Genomic DNA, 12,684 nt, shown 5'->3' on the forward strand with positions numbered 1-12,684 from the left:
ACACTGCTAATCAGGAAAGATTTTTGTAAATTTATCCGAAGGTCTAGCTCTTTCATATAATTATAAAAAATTTGAACGAGAAGACGCAAAGAGTTTGGGGTGCGACCTATGAGAACCGCATCGTCTACGTAAAGAAGTAAGGGGATGGGCTCTTTATTAACGTATGGGACATCTTGGGTGGCAATTTTTAGAGAAGTATTCAGCCCATTGATATATATAATAAAAAGCAGGGGTGCCAACACGCATCCTTGTCTGACACCCCTGCCGATATCAATGGTCCCCGAAACCTCTCCTCCAATCCCGATCCTTTCTTGAGCCTGGAGGTCTCTATGTAAGTATGCTAAAAAATTAACCAGTGTTTCATCCAACCCGCCTGCCAAGAGGATAGCCCACAGCTTTGACCTATTCACTAGATCAAAGGCTGTGGACAAATCCATAAAAGCCATATAAATGGGGGTCCTCTTTGCAATGGTGTATTTTCCGACAATTAGGTTTAAATTAAGGCATTGTTCGATAGTTCCCACCTTACCCCTGAACCCCAGCTGGCATGGGCATTTTCTTCTGTCCATCCCACAATGTTGTTCTACAGGACTCCTCCTAAAATTTTATGGGTATTATCTATTAGGGAGATGGGTCTATAATTGCACGGAAGAGATCTATCTCCCTTCTTAAAAATCGGGACTATAATACTTCTGGCCCAGGTCTCAGGTATTTTTGTCAAAGTTAAATTATTAAAAACGTTCAAAAGCAAAGGGGCCCAGAAAGCCGGGTTCCACTTAATTAAATCGATGGGGAGCCCGTCTGGGCCCGGCACCTTATTGCCTAAACTCTGGTTAATGGATTCCACAACTTCTGAAATACTTATATCTATGGGGACCAGGCTGCCTGGGGTGAAGATTACCTCACATGGGGGTCGGGGTGTAGATATCCGAGAAATGTTCAACCCATGCATCACTAGCAATATTACAGCTAATAGGCGTCGAGGACTGGCCCATAGAACGGACCTCCCTGACTGCTGCCCAAAAAATATTACGCTTATTCTGGCAAGCAGCCTCAGACAATTTATCCCAATGTTCAATCAGGAGATCCTTCTTCTTGTCATTAATTACCTTTAGTATAATTCTTTCTGGCCAGTTTAACTTCTGTTATACACCTCGGGATGGCTGAAAGGGGTTAGGTGCCACTTCGGGACAGGGTTTGGAGAGAAGGATTTTAACTGTCTGACAGATCTTCCCAAAATCCGCAACTATCTGTGCAGCTAGTGGTTCTAATGAAAGGCAAGAAACAATGAGACATTTTGTCCTCTGCCAATTTTCTGAAAATTTCAGAGTTATCAACCCCCCTCCAACATAATCTTAAATTATCAGTTGACACTGTTAGGTTTGTGGCCCCACATTCGGTATGAAAAGTCGGCCTATATGCAGTGTGTATCGATATCTTAATGGGATTATAATTTCCGAAGTCAGAAGGTACAACCTCGGCAGATGCCAGCTGTTTTTTCTATCAGAGGGCATACAAAAATGAAATCTATAATAGAACTGCGACCCCTTCCCCTATAGGTTGGATGGGTATTAGTAGTGGATGTATGTCAGTACAACGCGATCTTTTAGATCGCGGTACTTGACAACGCTGCCATTACAACGCAAGTCGTTACAACGACTTGCGTTGGAGGGAGCGGATTGTGGAATATTATAACTTTATATTCCAACACCAGTCCACGTAACAGTAGGGAAGGTGTTGGAATATAAAATTACAATATTCCTTAACCAACAGCGCCATCCAGCGCAAGTCGTACTAACGACTTGCGTTGTTACGGTAGTGCAGTTTAAACAGCGCGTTGTAAACTATGTTCCCCATTAGTAGTTGACCCTGTAACCAAGTCCATAACATTGGAAAAATTATGGGATCTTATGAACCGGTTCAGTTCTCTACCTCTGCGTATCGATTGACTATAATAGGGCGATCCTTTTTCAGAATGTATATCGAGAATTTTGGCGTGAAAATGCCCCCCCAATATTGTGCCCAATAGAGCCCCATTTTTGGACTGGTTATCCAAATCCGAGATAAAATCAAAGAACTTTATAAAACTCTTATTTGGAACTGACTGAAAATCATTATTATAAAAATGTATCAGGTGGAAATGAATCCCTCTTTTGTACAGTACTACTTGATAATCCAAGCTGTCTGATGGGATTACCTTAAAACTTCCACGATCAGCCACGTTAATACCCATGAACAGTCCTCCCGAAGGACTGTTCATGGGTATTATCCTAGGTACTTGGGATAACACACTGAAGCAATGAAACCCCTCGATGTATAATTCTTCTGTAGCTCACGTTTCCTGGAACATGACATTGTCATATCCCCTAATCATATTTGTCCAGTCTATGTTGTCAAGTTTTGTGCGTAGACCTGCCACATTCCAGCTCAAAACACTCAGTCTAGCATCATTGCCACTTTTTGCTGAATTTGACCTCTCTGGGGAGCGGTTAGATCTGATTGGGATATTTATGAGTGACCTATCATTTGCTTCTACGTTAGTTACCATGTTTAATGGTCAATCTTGTGTATCCAGGCTGGACAGGGCGTGATAACCATTGGATAGGGGCATGACTGTTTCAATGCTTCTATTTGGAGTTGGGTATGGCTTTTAAAAGTGACCCAAAGGGAGAGTACTAATATTAGTCGGGGGTTAAACGATTCATCTGTGATGAATAGAAGGCGACGGACCAATAGGGGCCTTCTAAAGTTTAGAACACAGTATATCATAAATGACACTCTCCTGCCCTTTCCTTTAGGTGCAGGGAGCCACAGCAAAGTGACTTACTCACTTGCACCCATGATGGGTGCCAAGATCTAGATTGAACAATTGAGACCACATCCTGGCTGCTTGCCACCTCATCTCTTGGCTCCTGTCTATAACATTATCTTCTAGTGTTGAAGAGCTAGGTCCCATTGCGAATTCTGAATATCCTATAAACAGTAAAATGTATACGTGCTTACTGAACACACATGGATAAGTTGTTCACACTGTAATTGGTTTCTTTTGTTACAGGTGGGTTTGAGCATTGTGGCCGGATACGGCTCCACTAAAGACATCCCCATGTACACAGCGCTGGGGCTTCTGCCTGCACAGATCTACATCGTGGGCCGGGTGGTGAAGAAATTCCAGAACCAGTGTCAGGTGAGTCCGACTTGACTTGAGTGAGTCCTCTCTGTGGAAGTGGAGGATAGGGTGGGGACCAGAGGCAACCTGGGCCAAGTAGCAGGCAGCTGCACCAGGAATCAGAAGATATTTTAAGGCAGTAACTCACTTCCAAAAACAATGTGTTTGAGGCAGATGAGCTGCAGATTACACACTGTGCATAGATCGCCACCTAGTGTTGGACCCGGATGTTTGCAGTTGTTTTTGTCCTGAAAAGTCTTTGGAAGTCACGAGATAGGTGACTCCTCCTTTGGATTACACTGCGCATAGGCATCGGCTCCATCCTTAGATTGTGTTTTTCCGCCATCGGCCTCGGATGTGTTTCCTGCGCTCCGGGTGGGAACCGATTCTCCTTCGGTGCGCAATCCTCACCATTTTCGATTTCCAATCGACACTACTCTTCAACTCCGGAGTCTTCGATTCCGGTCGTCGATGAAGGCCTTCGGGCCTACCTAGGCCTAGTCTTCCAGCTCATGGAAAGGACGCCATTTAAAAAATTTCCTCAATGTGGGTCGAAGTTTCCCCACACGATCTCCATGAGGTGTGCAACCTTTGCCTCTCACTGTAGCACGAGGCCAGAGACTGTTCCTCTTGTGCCTCCTTCCGCTCCAAGAAGACGATTCGGTACCGACGAGCTCTAAGAACAATGGCTCGCTCGTCAGCTTCGATCTCAAACGGCATCTACCAAGAGGGCGTCGACGTTCCAGAACAGGAGCAAGAACATGGCGTCAACAGAAACTCCGAGGCCGAAGACTCGGACGTCGAGAACATCACTCCTGCACAGCGGGGCGTGAGTACACACGTCGACCCCCGACCCTTCCTCGACACCCTCCAAAAACGCTTCGGTCACACCCTTGCATTCTGGCCCAGGTGCACACCTAGAGACTTGCTTCCCATGCCCCACCTTCGAGCTCGGCAAAGAAGTCTAATGAGACTTTAGGCGACTCGGGCTCAAGTCAGCCTGCCCCGGTGCCGGTGCACACCTACCGGCACCGAAAAAGAAGCCATCTTCTTCCTCCATGCCAGCTGCTTCCACATCTGAGCACTCAGCGTCGAAGACTGGCACCAGCTCCTCGGCACCAAACCACACTCGGTGGCCGAGCAACAAATTGCCAATCAAAGTACCCAACTCCCCTGCTTCGGAGCGGAAAAAAGGCACTGAGCTGAAAAAACCCTCTGCAACGAAAAAAACAAATGTTCCACCGGCCAAAGACACTGCAAAAGAACATGTTTCAAAGCCGAATAATGCTACGGGCTCAGTGCCAAAAAAGCCTTCGGCACCTAAAGATCTACCTCCCACAGAGGAACTATTTCATCCAGATCCTACACAAAAGACTCTTGTTAAAGATCCCAAAACTGGTCGACTGACTCTTAGTTCTAAAAAACTACCATTAGACACGCCTGCACCAGCTCCTCATCCTAAGAACAAGGACATTGCAACCTCTCCTCTAAGGATACCTTCTCCTACTCCTTGACTTGACTCCTCCTCTACCACATCACTCCCCTACACCATCTCCTACTCCGTTAGCAGATGATGATAACAGGGATGACACCTCTGATGACACAGGGGGTGGTGCAGATTGTGAACCACCAGATAATCCTAGTCCTCCTGGCTCACCTGATCCTTGGGATGATTATAGCACCCCAGACGTCCCTAACATCCCACAAGATGACATATATCCCTCCAGACCTTTCCCACCAGAGGACACTATGGGATTTAACCAACTTGTACATAGGGCTGCCCAATACCATGGGGTTGACCTACATACTGACCCAGTAGAGGAAGACTTCCTTATGGATACCTTTGACACCACACAAAGGTCCGCTTCAATTTTACCCATGCTTAAAGGGGTTATTAAGCACGCGCCAGAGGTCTTCAAAGATCCAGTTATGGCTTGAATCACCCCCGAATTAAGAACAAGTATAAGGCTGCCCCCTCAGATCCAGCCTACGTTAAAGGGCCTGCACCATTAGACTCCCTTGTAGTCTCCAATGCATGCAAAAGAGCCAATTCACAAATATCAGGTGATGCTCCCCCACCAGATAAAGAGTCTAAGCTCCTTCATGCCTCAAGTAAAAGAACAGCGTCACAGGCAGCAAACATTTGGCGCATTGCCAATACTCAGGCACTACTTGCAAGATACGACAGGGCACATTATGATGAATTAGAATCCAATCCAAAAGTTCTTTATTTCGGCCATCAAGGCCATAAAAGATGCAATAAAAACATTTAAAATCATCCAATCATAAAAGTGCAATAAAAACATTAAGATCATCCAATCATTACAATATTGCAAGGAGATATTTTACAAGGAGATGTGCAGCCCGTAAAAACAGTTAGTTGCATTATATATGTAAAATGTGTATAATCAATATACTATGCACTGATAATTCATCCTCCAGTTAAAAATTAGCTAAGCAATAATTTTTGCCTTGTCATCCACATAGCTAGTAAATACTTAGAGACTGCAAATACGATACAGCTTGAAGTGCTCGTCTTTAGGATTCTGAAAGAGTGTAATCAATTTCTGAAGCCTAAATTCCTACAGAGTGGTACCAGCCAGTGCTTCCTTGATCTGCTGTAAGCGGGGCAAAAGAAAAGCACGTGAATTTCATCCTCCGCGCTACCGCTGCATCCTGGACAAGATTTGTCGTCCGTAGCAGACCATTTACTTGTGAAGACTTTAAGAGGCAGGGTACCATACCTCCATTGAATAAAGAGTTTCCTTGCAGTGATAGGAAAAACAAAGTCCATAAAATCTTCAAACTTAAGGAAACTTTTGGAAACCAAAAATTGTTCAGTTAGGGTGCCGGCTTTTGGAGCACACACAGCCATGCTTAGGCTTTTATCCTTAAAAATCCTTAAAAATCCTGGTCAGGGTTTTGCGGGAGACCTCGCAACAACCCCGTTCGGGGTCCTCCCACAGAACAGCCAGGCCCAATCGTAAAAAGTCTCGCTTAACAAAGGCCAGCTAAGGTATTCTATCAGAGCAGTTAAAGCTCAGCACATGCTTCAGCTCTTGCCTATAGTATAACAATTCTGTGGTGGACCATAGCCTATGCCAAAACCTCAGTGGTTTCAGTGCTACCTCCTCTCCTGTAGATGGGAGGCCCAGATCTAATCTTAAGGGTAAGAGTGGGGTGCCTTGTGGTAACTACAGCAACAGTCTGATGAAATTTGTTTCTACCTTGATAAATTCAGTGCTACCGTTGTACCCCCACAGCTCTCCGCCATAGAGAGCTGCTGCTCTGGCTTGGGTTTTATACATCTCCAGTGCTGGACTTACTGGCTTGAAGGTTGAGGAGTTTGAAACCTTCAGAATGCCCCCCACCAGTTGCGATAGCTTTAGACGGGATCTTACTTGCTGTGGTCCCCAAGATAAATTTTCGTGCAAAGTTACCCCAAGATATTGGAACGTCATAACCCTTTCCAACCTGTCCGACCCTAGAGCCTGATTTGGTCGGGTAGTTGCTGAGGGATTAAATATCATAAACTTTGTTTTCTCAGCATTTATCTCAAGGCCATGGATTCTGCAGAAGTCCCCAAACCCGCCCAGTATCAGTTGGATCCCCATTGGGGATTTGGAAAGCAGGAGGGTGTCATCGGCAAACATGATTGCCGGAACCCTCCTGCCTGCCAGCCTTGGGGCGTCATTGTTGGGGACACTGTCAAGGTGTGATATTACACCATTGACGTAGAGGCAAAACAGGGTCGGTGCTAAGACACAACCCTGTCTCACCCCCCTGCTAACTGGAAACCTGGGTGACAGTGCCCCATCCCTTCCACATCTGACCTGGGCGAAGTTCCCTTCGTGGAGCCTAATCAATACGTGCAAAAGCTGGGGCGGGACGCCAAATTCCCTGAGAACCGCCCACAATTTCTCTCGCGGCACCAAGTCAAATGCGGACCTGAGGTCCACAAACACCATATAGAGGCTGCCACCCTCAATCTTTGCCGTTTTCCAGTAAAGGAGAATGAGGCGAAAGATCTGGTCCATGGTGGATGTGTTCCTCCTAAATCCTGCCTGAAGGGGACTTAGGATCTCATTATCCTCCATCCATCCCAAGAGGTGATCCAACACAAGACGAGCAAAAAGTTTTTCGGAGACATCTATAAGGCTGATCGCCCTGTAATTGGCTGGGAGCAGAGGGGAGCCCTTTTTAAAGATCGGAACTATCTCTGCGCCCAGCCAAGTACAGGGGATCTCCATGCCCCTTAAAATTGAATTAAAGATAATAAGCAAGTAGGGGGCCCAGATCTCAGGTTGGTGCCTGAATAGATCTCCAGGAAGTTTATCAAGACCTGGAGCCTTCCCCAATGCGAGTCTCCCTATTGCGTTACGGACTTCCCCCAGTGTAAACTCCAGTGGATCATATTGTTCAGATGGAGTTGGAGAGTCGGCCTCAATAAGCGCAGTGGGTTCATCACAGTATAATGCACTAAAATGGGATTCCCATACTGGGGCAGCGATATTTGGTTCTACAGCCGCTCTCGGATCCCCTGATCCTGTATTTACTAACGACCAGAATTTTCGTGCATCCCTTGTTCCCAGGTCCATTATTAGATTATGCCATCTGTCCCAGTCCCGTTCACTCTTTGCATGGGCCATTACCTCTTTATGCTGCCGTCTAAGCTCATGCATTTTGTGTTTATTAGTGCCAGACTTAACCGCTGAGATCAACTCAGCCTTGGCCTTTCTGCATGTAGAGTTGTACCAGGCTGAAGTCGGTGTCCTCTTCTTCCTTCGAGTGGACACAGGGTAAAAGACATCTCCCAGCCCGTCAACTAGGTCTGCATAGATATGCCCTAGTTTCTCGTTAAAATCTGCAGCTATGGGTTGATTGATCAAAATGTCCACCTCTGTGAATCGTGAAAGGACCAGATCATAAATTTTCGCTACATTCTCTGGGGAGTCCACTAGTTTCCCCCATTTCACCCTTCGCCTATTATTTGATAGTATTAACGCCCCTGTGTCCCAGTCATTTGTTTCAGGGATGGAACTTTCATTAGGCCCTGGAAAAACCATTTCCAGACAAAGGGCATTATGATCACGATCAGCCCTTGCCTTTACACTAAAATCCAGAACCTTGGACCACATGCTTATTTCCACTAAGATATAATCTAGGCGTGATTCATGACCCTTCCTGTTGAAGGTACACGTTGAAGGGCTGTCGGACGGGGTACGCCCCTTGCAGGCCCTCAAGGCATTGTTCAGGGTAAAGGACATAATCTGTATCGCCAAGGGAGACCATGATTTTGGACTTGGCGATTGACTTGTCCCCTCCTTTAATCCCAGAAGTGGCTCGAACTGGCAGTTGACATCCCCTCCCACCAGTAGCTTACAGTCACCTGGCAATGGCCCTAGGAAGTGGGATAATTCATCTATAATGGGTGATTCCATTGCCAGACTGACTGGACGCGAGTACACGTTCGCAACAGCTAGTTTGTAAGCATTTGGCCATTTGAGGAGTACGCACTGGACATCTTCCGAGTGGGTTAACATATTCTCAGCGTTACAGCCCAAATGGGTGGCAACCCAGATTGCAAGGCCGCCTGACAGCCTCCCTTGTCCACCCCATCTGGCAGGAACATAGAAAGTTGCAAAGCCCTCCCTGGGGTAAACCCCCCTAGCCCATGTCTCCTGAAAAAGACAAATGTTGTTGTTATCCACTAGGGAACCCCAGCCTGTGGAGTCAAATTTATTTGCTAGGCCTGCAACATTCCATGATAGTGTAGTCATCCTCTTTGGGTCCGCAATGGCTGTTCTCCCCACCTGGGTTTCCTACTCTCGTTCTAACTGAGTGGAGGGCGCCCCATCTGGAGAGGCTGGCCCAACCAGATCCTCCGAGATACCTGGTCAGATCCCGTAATGGCTGCATGAATATCTGTCTGAAAACTTAGGGAATCACTCTTTAACCTCTTTAATGCCCTGCCTTCCCCCGTTATGTTGCTAACTTGGGTACTCATTTCTTCGACCCGCTCATTGCGGTCCAGTCAGTCTACCGCATCTAGGCAAGTGAACCTGTTCTGCAAGGCTAGGTAACTCTGTGCGGGCATCTGATCGTGCCTAGCCCCTTCTACTCTAACCCCATGATGGTTTTGCACTAAGTACCATCCACCTGCCCTATCTTGGAATTGGCTGGTGGGTAGAAAAAGGATAGCGGGTAAGGCTGAATTGTTGACCCGTTACTGTTGGACTCCAGGTGCAAATATGCTCAGCAGTGCGGGTTTCCTAAAATTGACCAAAATGCAGTCGCCCACTATAGTTTTGGGCCTGCATCCCACCCATGAAGCCCTTCGTACCATCATTAGTTCACTGGTGACATGAGGGGACAAAGGTCTATTTACATTTAACCAATGGGTCACTTTGTTTTTTAGGGACCTGTATGATTCCTTTTCCCTGTTCCTTAGTTCAGGAATACCAGTCAGGATCACCAGGTACGGACTAGTTTCCGGTGTCAAATCAATACTAGGAATCGCCTTAGATAATTCGGGGACCGAATCTGACCATTCTCTGTTGGTTTTGTCACACCCAAGGAGCTGCTTTTACTCAGGTTTTCGTGGTATTGGGCGCAGAGGTCTAAAGTACAACCCAGGGGCGTGTTATTACCATTACTAACACCAACAGTTGGGGTGGGCGATTTATGCACAGAAGCCCCCTCACACCTAGTGTTCACAGCTACATTCTCCTGTTCTACTACCTTGGGCTTTCTCTTTGACATAGTACCCCTTTTAGCCTGGTCAAGTTGGATAAGCCTGTGCTCAATGCGCCCTAATCTATCTTCCAGTGGTCCAAGCAAGGTCTCAAGCAGATCTCCTAGTATAGGACCACATTAATAGTACTTTGACCAGAACCCTGTTGGTGCAATGTCTCGGTCCCCTGAGCAGCCAAAGCATTTCCAAAACAGCCTCCCTCGTCCACAGGTAATATGACACTTTCAGTTACAGCTTTAGCACGCTTTGATTTCCATCTGCCGGCCACACAAGTTACTGCACGCTTTCTTTTTGAATTACCCCCGCTCATGCTGCCCTGAACAGGTGTAGTTAATGGTTCTTCAGAGAGGTCGGGCCGTTTTGAAGTATCCACAGTCAATGGGGGGTCCACAGCTTGCTGAGATCCGAATTAAGAAATATGCTCCTCCACGTGGAAAGCAGGCGAGGTGTGGACAATGGCTGAAACTAAAATCGTGCCTGGTAGTCGCTCGCATTCCGGTGTGCGAGCATTAGCAATTTGGCCCATCGAAGAGCGTTTCGCCATGGCAAGGTCCTGCGATACACGTCGCTCCATCAGAGTTATCCTCTGGTCAATCACCAAATTAGCCCTTGTAATAAAGTTATCCAGGGTACCTGTAAGCTGGCCCCTGGCGGCCATGGTTTTATTTCTCAGTTCCCGGGCGGTCATTCCTGATTATTTTTACAATGGCCAACACCCAGATAAATGCTCATTCAGCCCTCTTGAATTGTGAGTTTTACCAGAGTTGAGGCGTAAGAGGTGTAGCCCGGTCCGGTCTGCCTGGCACCCACCCGCGCGCGTCGCGGGTAGATGACGTCCGTATTATCCTTCCAGGCAAAGGGGCGTGTGCGCTGAGGGAAGAGGCTGAAGCTGCGAGGGAAATTGCCAGCTGGTCCTCGCAGTCCCTCCGTTTAAGGCTCCAGTCCCGGTAAAACACACACCTCTGTTAGAATCCATAATGCACCACCTTCCAGATAAATACAAAAATAGGGCAAATGAGCTTATACAATTGGGTAAAAACATCACCAATACCTCTATTTGTTGTGCCCTGGATGCAGCAGATACTGCTTCAAGGGCGATTAATACCAGTGTCCTTTTGCCTAGGCATACCTGGCTACGCATTTCCGGTTTCAAACCTGAAGTACAAAGTGCCATCCTCAACCAACCCTGAGCGACACTTATTTGGGCCTAATGTGGACGTATCCCTTTAGAAAATGAAGAAGGATACGGACACCGCAAAATCTATGGGAGCCTTGCAGTCGCAAGCTCCCAGCCGCTCCTTTCACCGCTCATCTTACAGAAGCACCAACAGAGTCTACTCCTCAGATAGTCCCTCTACGTCTTACAAAGCCCCTACCCAATCCACCTACAGTAGCGGCTACCAAAGAGGTTGTTACAGGGGTAACAACAACAAAGGCAGAGGCAAAACTAACAACTCCTGCTCTGCCTCCCCCCTGCCCAATGACTTCCCTCCACTTCCCCCACCACATTCCACTCCAGTTGGGGGAAGACTACAACAATTCCTTTCTGCCTGGATCAACATCACATCAGACAGGTGGGTGCGACAAATAATTCAGTCAGGTTACTGTCTCGAACAAACATCTACCCCCAAACATACCACTCAAACAGCGCCCAATGTCACAGGAACATCTGCTTCTGCTAAAGCAGGAGGTAACATCCCTCCTACAAAAAAGCGCAATCCAAGTAATTCCACCACATCAACAAAACAAGGGAGTTTACTCCCTGTACTTTCTTATCCCAAAAAAGGACGGTTCTCTGAGGGCTATTCTAGACTTCAGACCACTAAACCTGTACGTACAATCGTACCACTTCCACATGGTCACACTCCAGCAGGTCCTTCCTCTTCTTTTACAAAACGACTTCCTTGCTACCCTAGATCTCAAGGACACCTGTTTCCACATTCCGATTCACACAGCTCACATAAAGTATATCAGATTTGTACTGGACGGTCAGCACTATCAATTCAAGGTACTCCCATTTGGAGTCAAAACAGCACCAAGAGTGTTTACCAAGTGCCTAGCAGTAGTAGCAGCACACTTAAGTCAGCACATTCACGTCTTCCCATATCTCGACGACTGGCTCATAAAAGCCAGCTCACACAGTCAGTGTGTACAACACATTCACACCACCATCCAATTATTCCATCACTTGGGGTTCACAGTAAACCACACCAAGTCTCACTGCAACTGTCCCACGTACAACAATATCTTGGTGCCACAATAAACACCTCAACAGCGCTTGCTTATCCCTCTCCTAACAGGATAACAAATATGCAAGCTCTCCTAACAAAATTCCAACCGCATCACTCTCTTCTAGCTCGAGTGTTCATGCAACTCATAGGAATGATGGCCTCTTGCATATTGATAGTATCTCATGAAAGACTACAAATGCGTCCTATTCAAGAGTGTTTAGCACGACAATGGAACCAGGCTCAAGGTCAATTAACAGACCTAGTGTTGTTAGACGGTCGGACTCACTGCTCTCTGCAATGGTGGAACACCAAAAACCTTTCCAAGGGACGACCGTTCCTAGAGACAGTTCATCAAATAGTCATGACGACGGACGCATCGCTCTCCGGCTCGGGAGATCACCTACTGCAGCACACCATGCAAGGCAGGTGGACCCAACAACAAAAGTTACTCAACATCAATCACCTGGAGTTACTAGCCATATTTCTAGCCCTAAAAGCATTCCAGAAGCAAACATCTGGCAAAGCTGTCTTAG

The 12,684-nt window shown here is 46.8% G+C and overlaps 1 protein-coding gene across 2 annotated transcripts in view; it reads left to right on the forward strand.

Moving 5' to 3' along the window:
* PITPNM1 (phosphatidylinositol transfer protein membrane associated 1) overlaps positions 1-12,684 on the forward strand; it is a 297,695-nt gene that overhangs the window by 267,917 nt on the left and 17,094 nt on the right. For both annotated transcript variants that reach the window (XM_086953244.1, XM_086953245.1), the window contains exon 23: positions 3,056-3,184. In XM_086953244.1, the coding sequence (XP_086809370.1) occupies positions 3,056-3,184 (129 nt within the window). The remainder of the gene's footprint in view (positions 1-3,055; positions 3,185-12,684) is intronic.

The sequence above is a fragment of the Lissotriton vulgaris genome, chromosome 1_2 (assembly GCF_964263255.1).
Source record: "Lissotriton vulgaris chromosome 1_2, aLisVul1.2, whole genome shotgun sequence".
In the NCBI taxonomy this organism is placed as follows: domain Eukaryota; kingdom Metazoa; phylum Chordata; class Amphibia; order Caudata; family Salamandridae; genus Lissotriton; species Lissotriton vulgaris.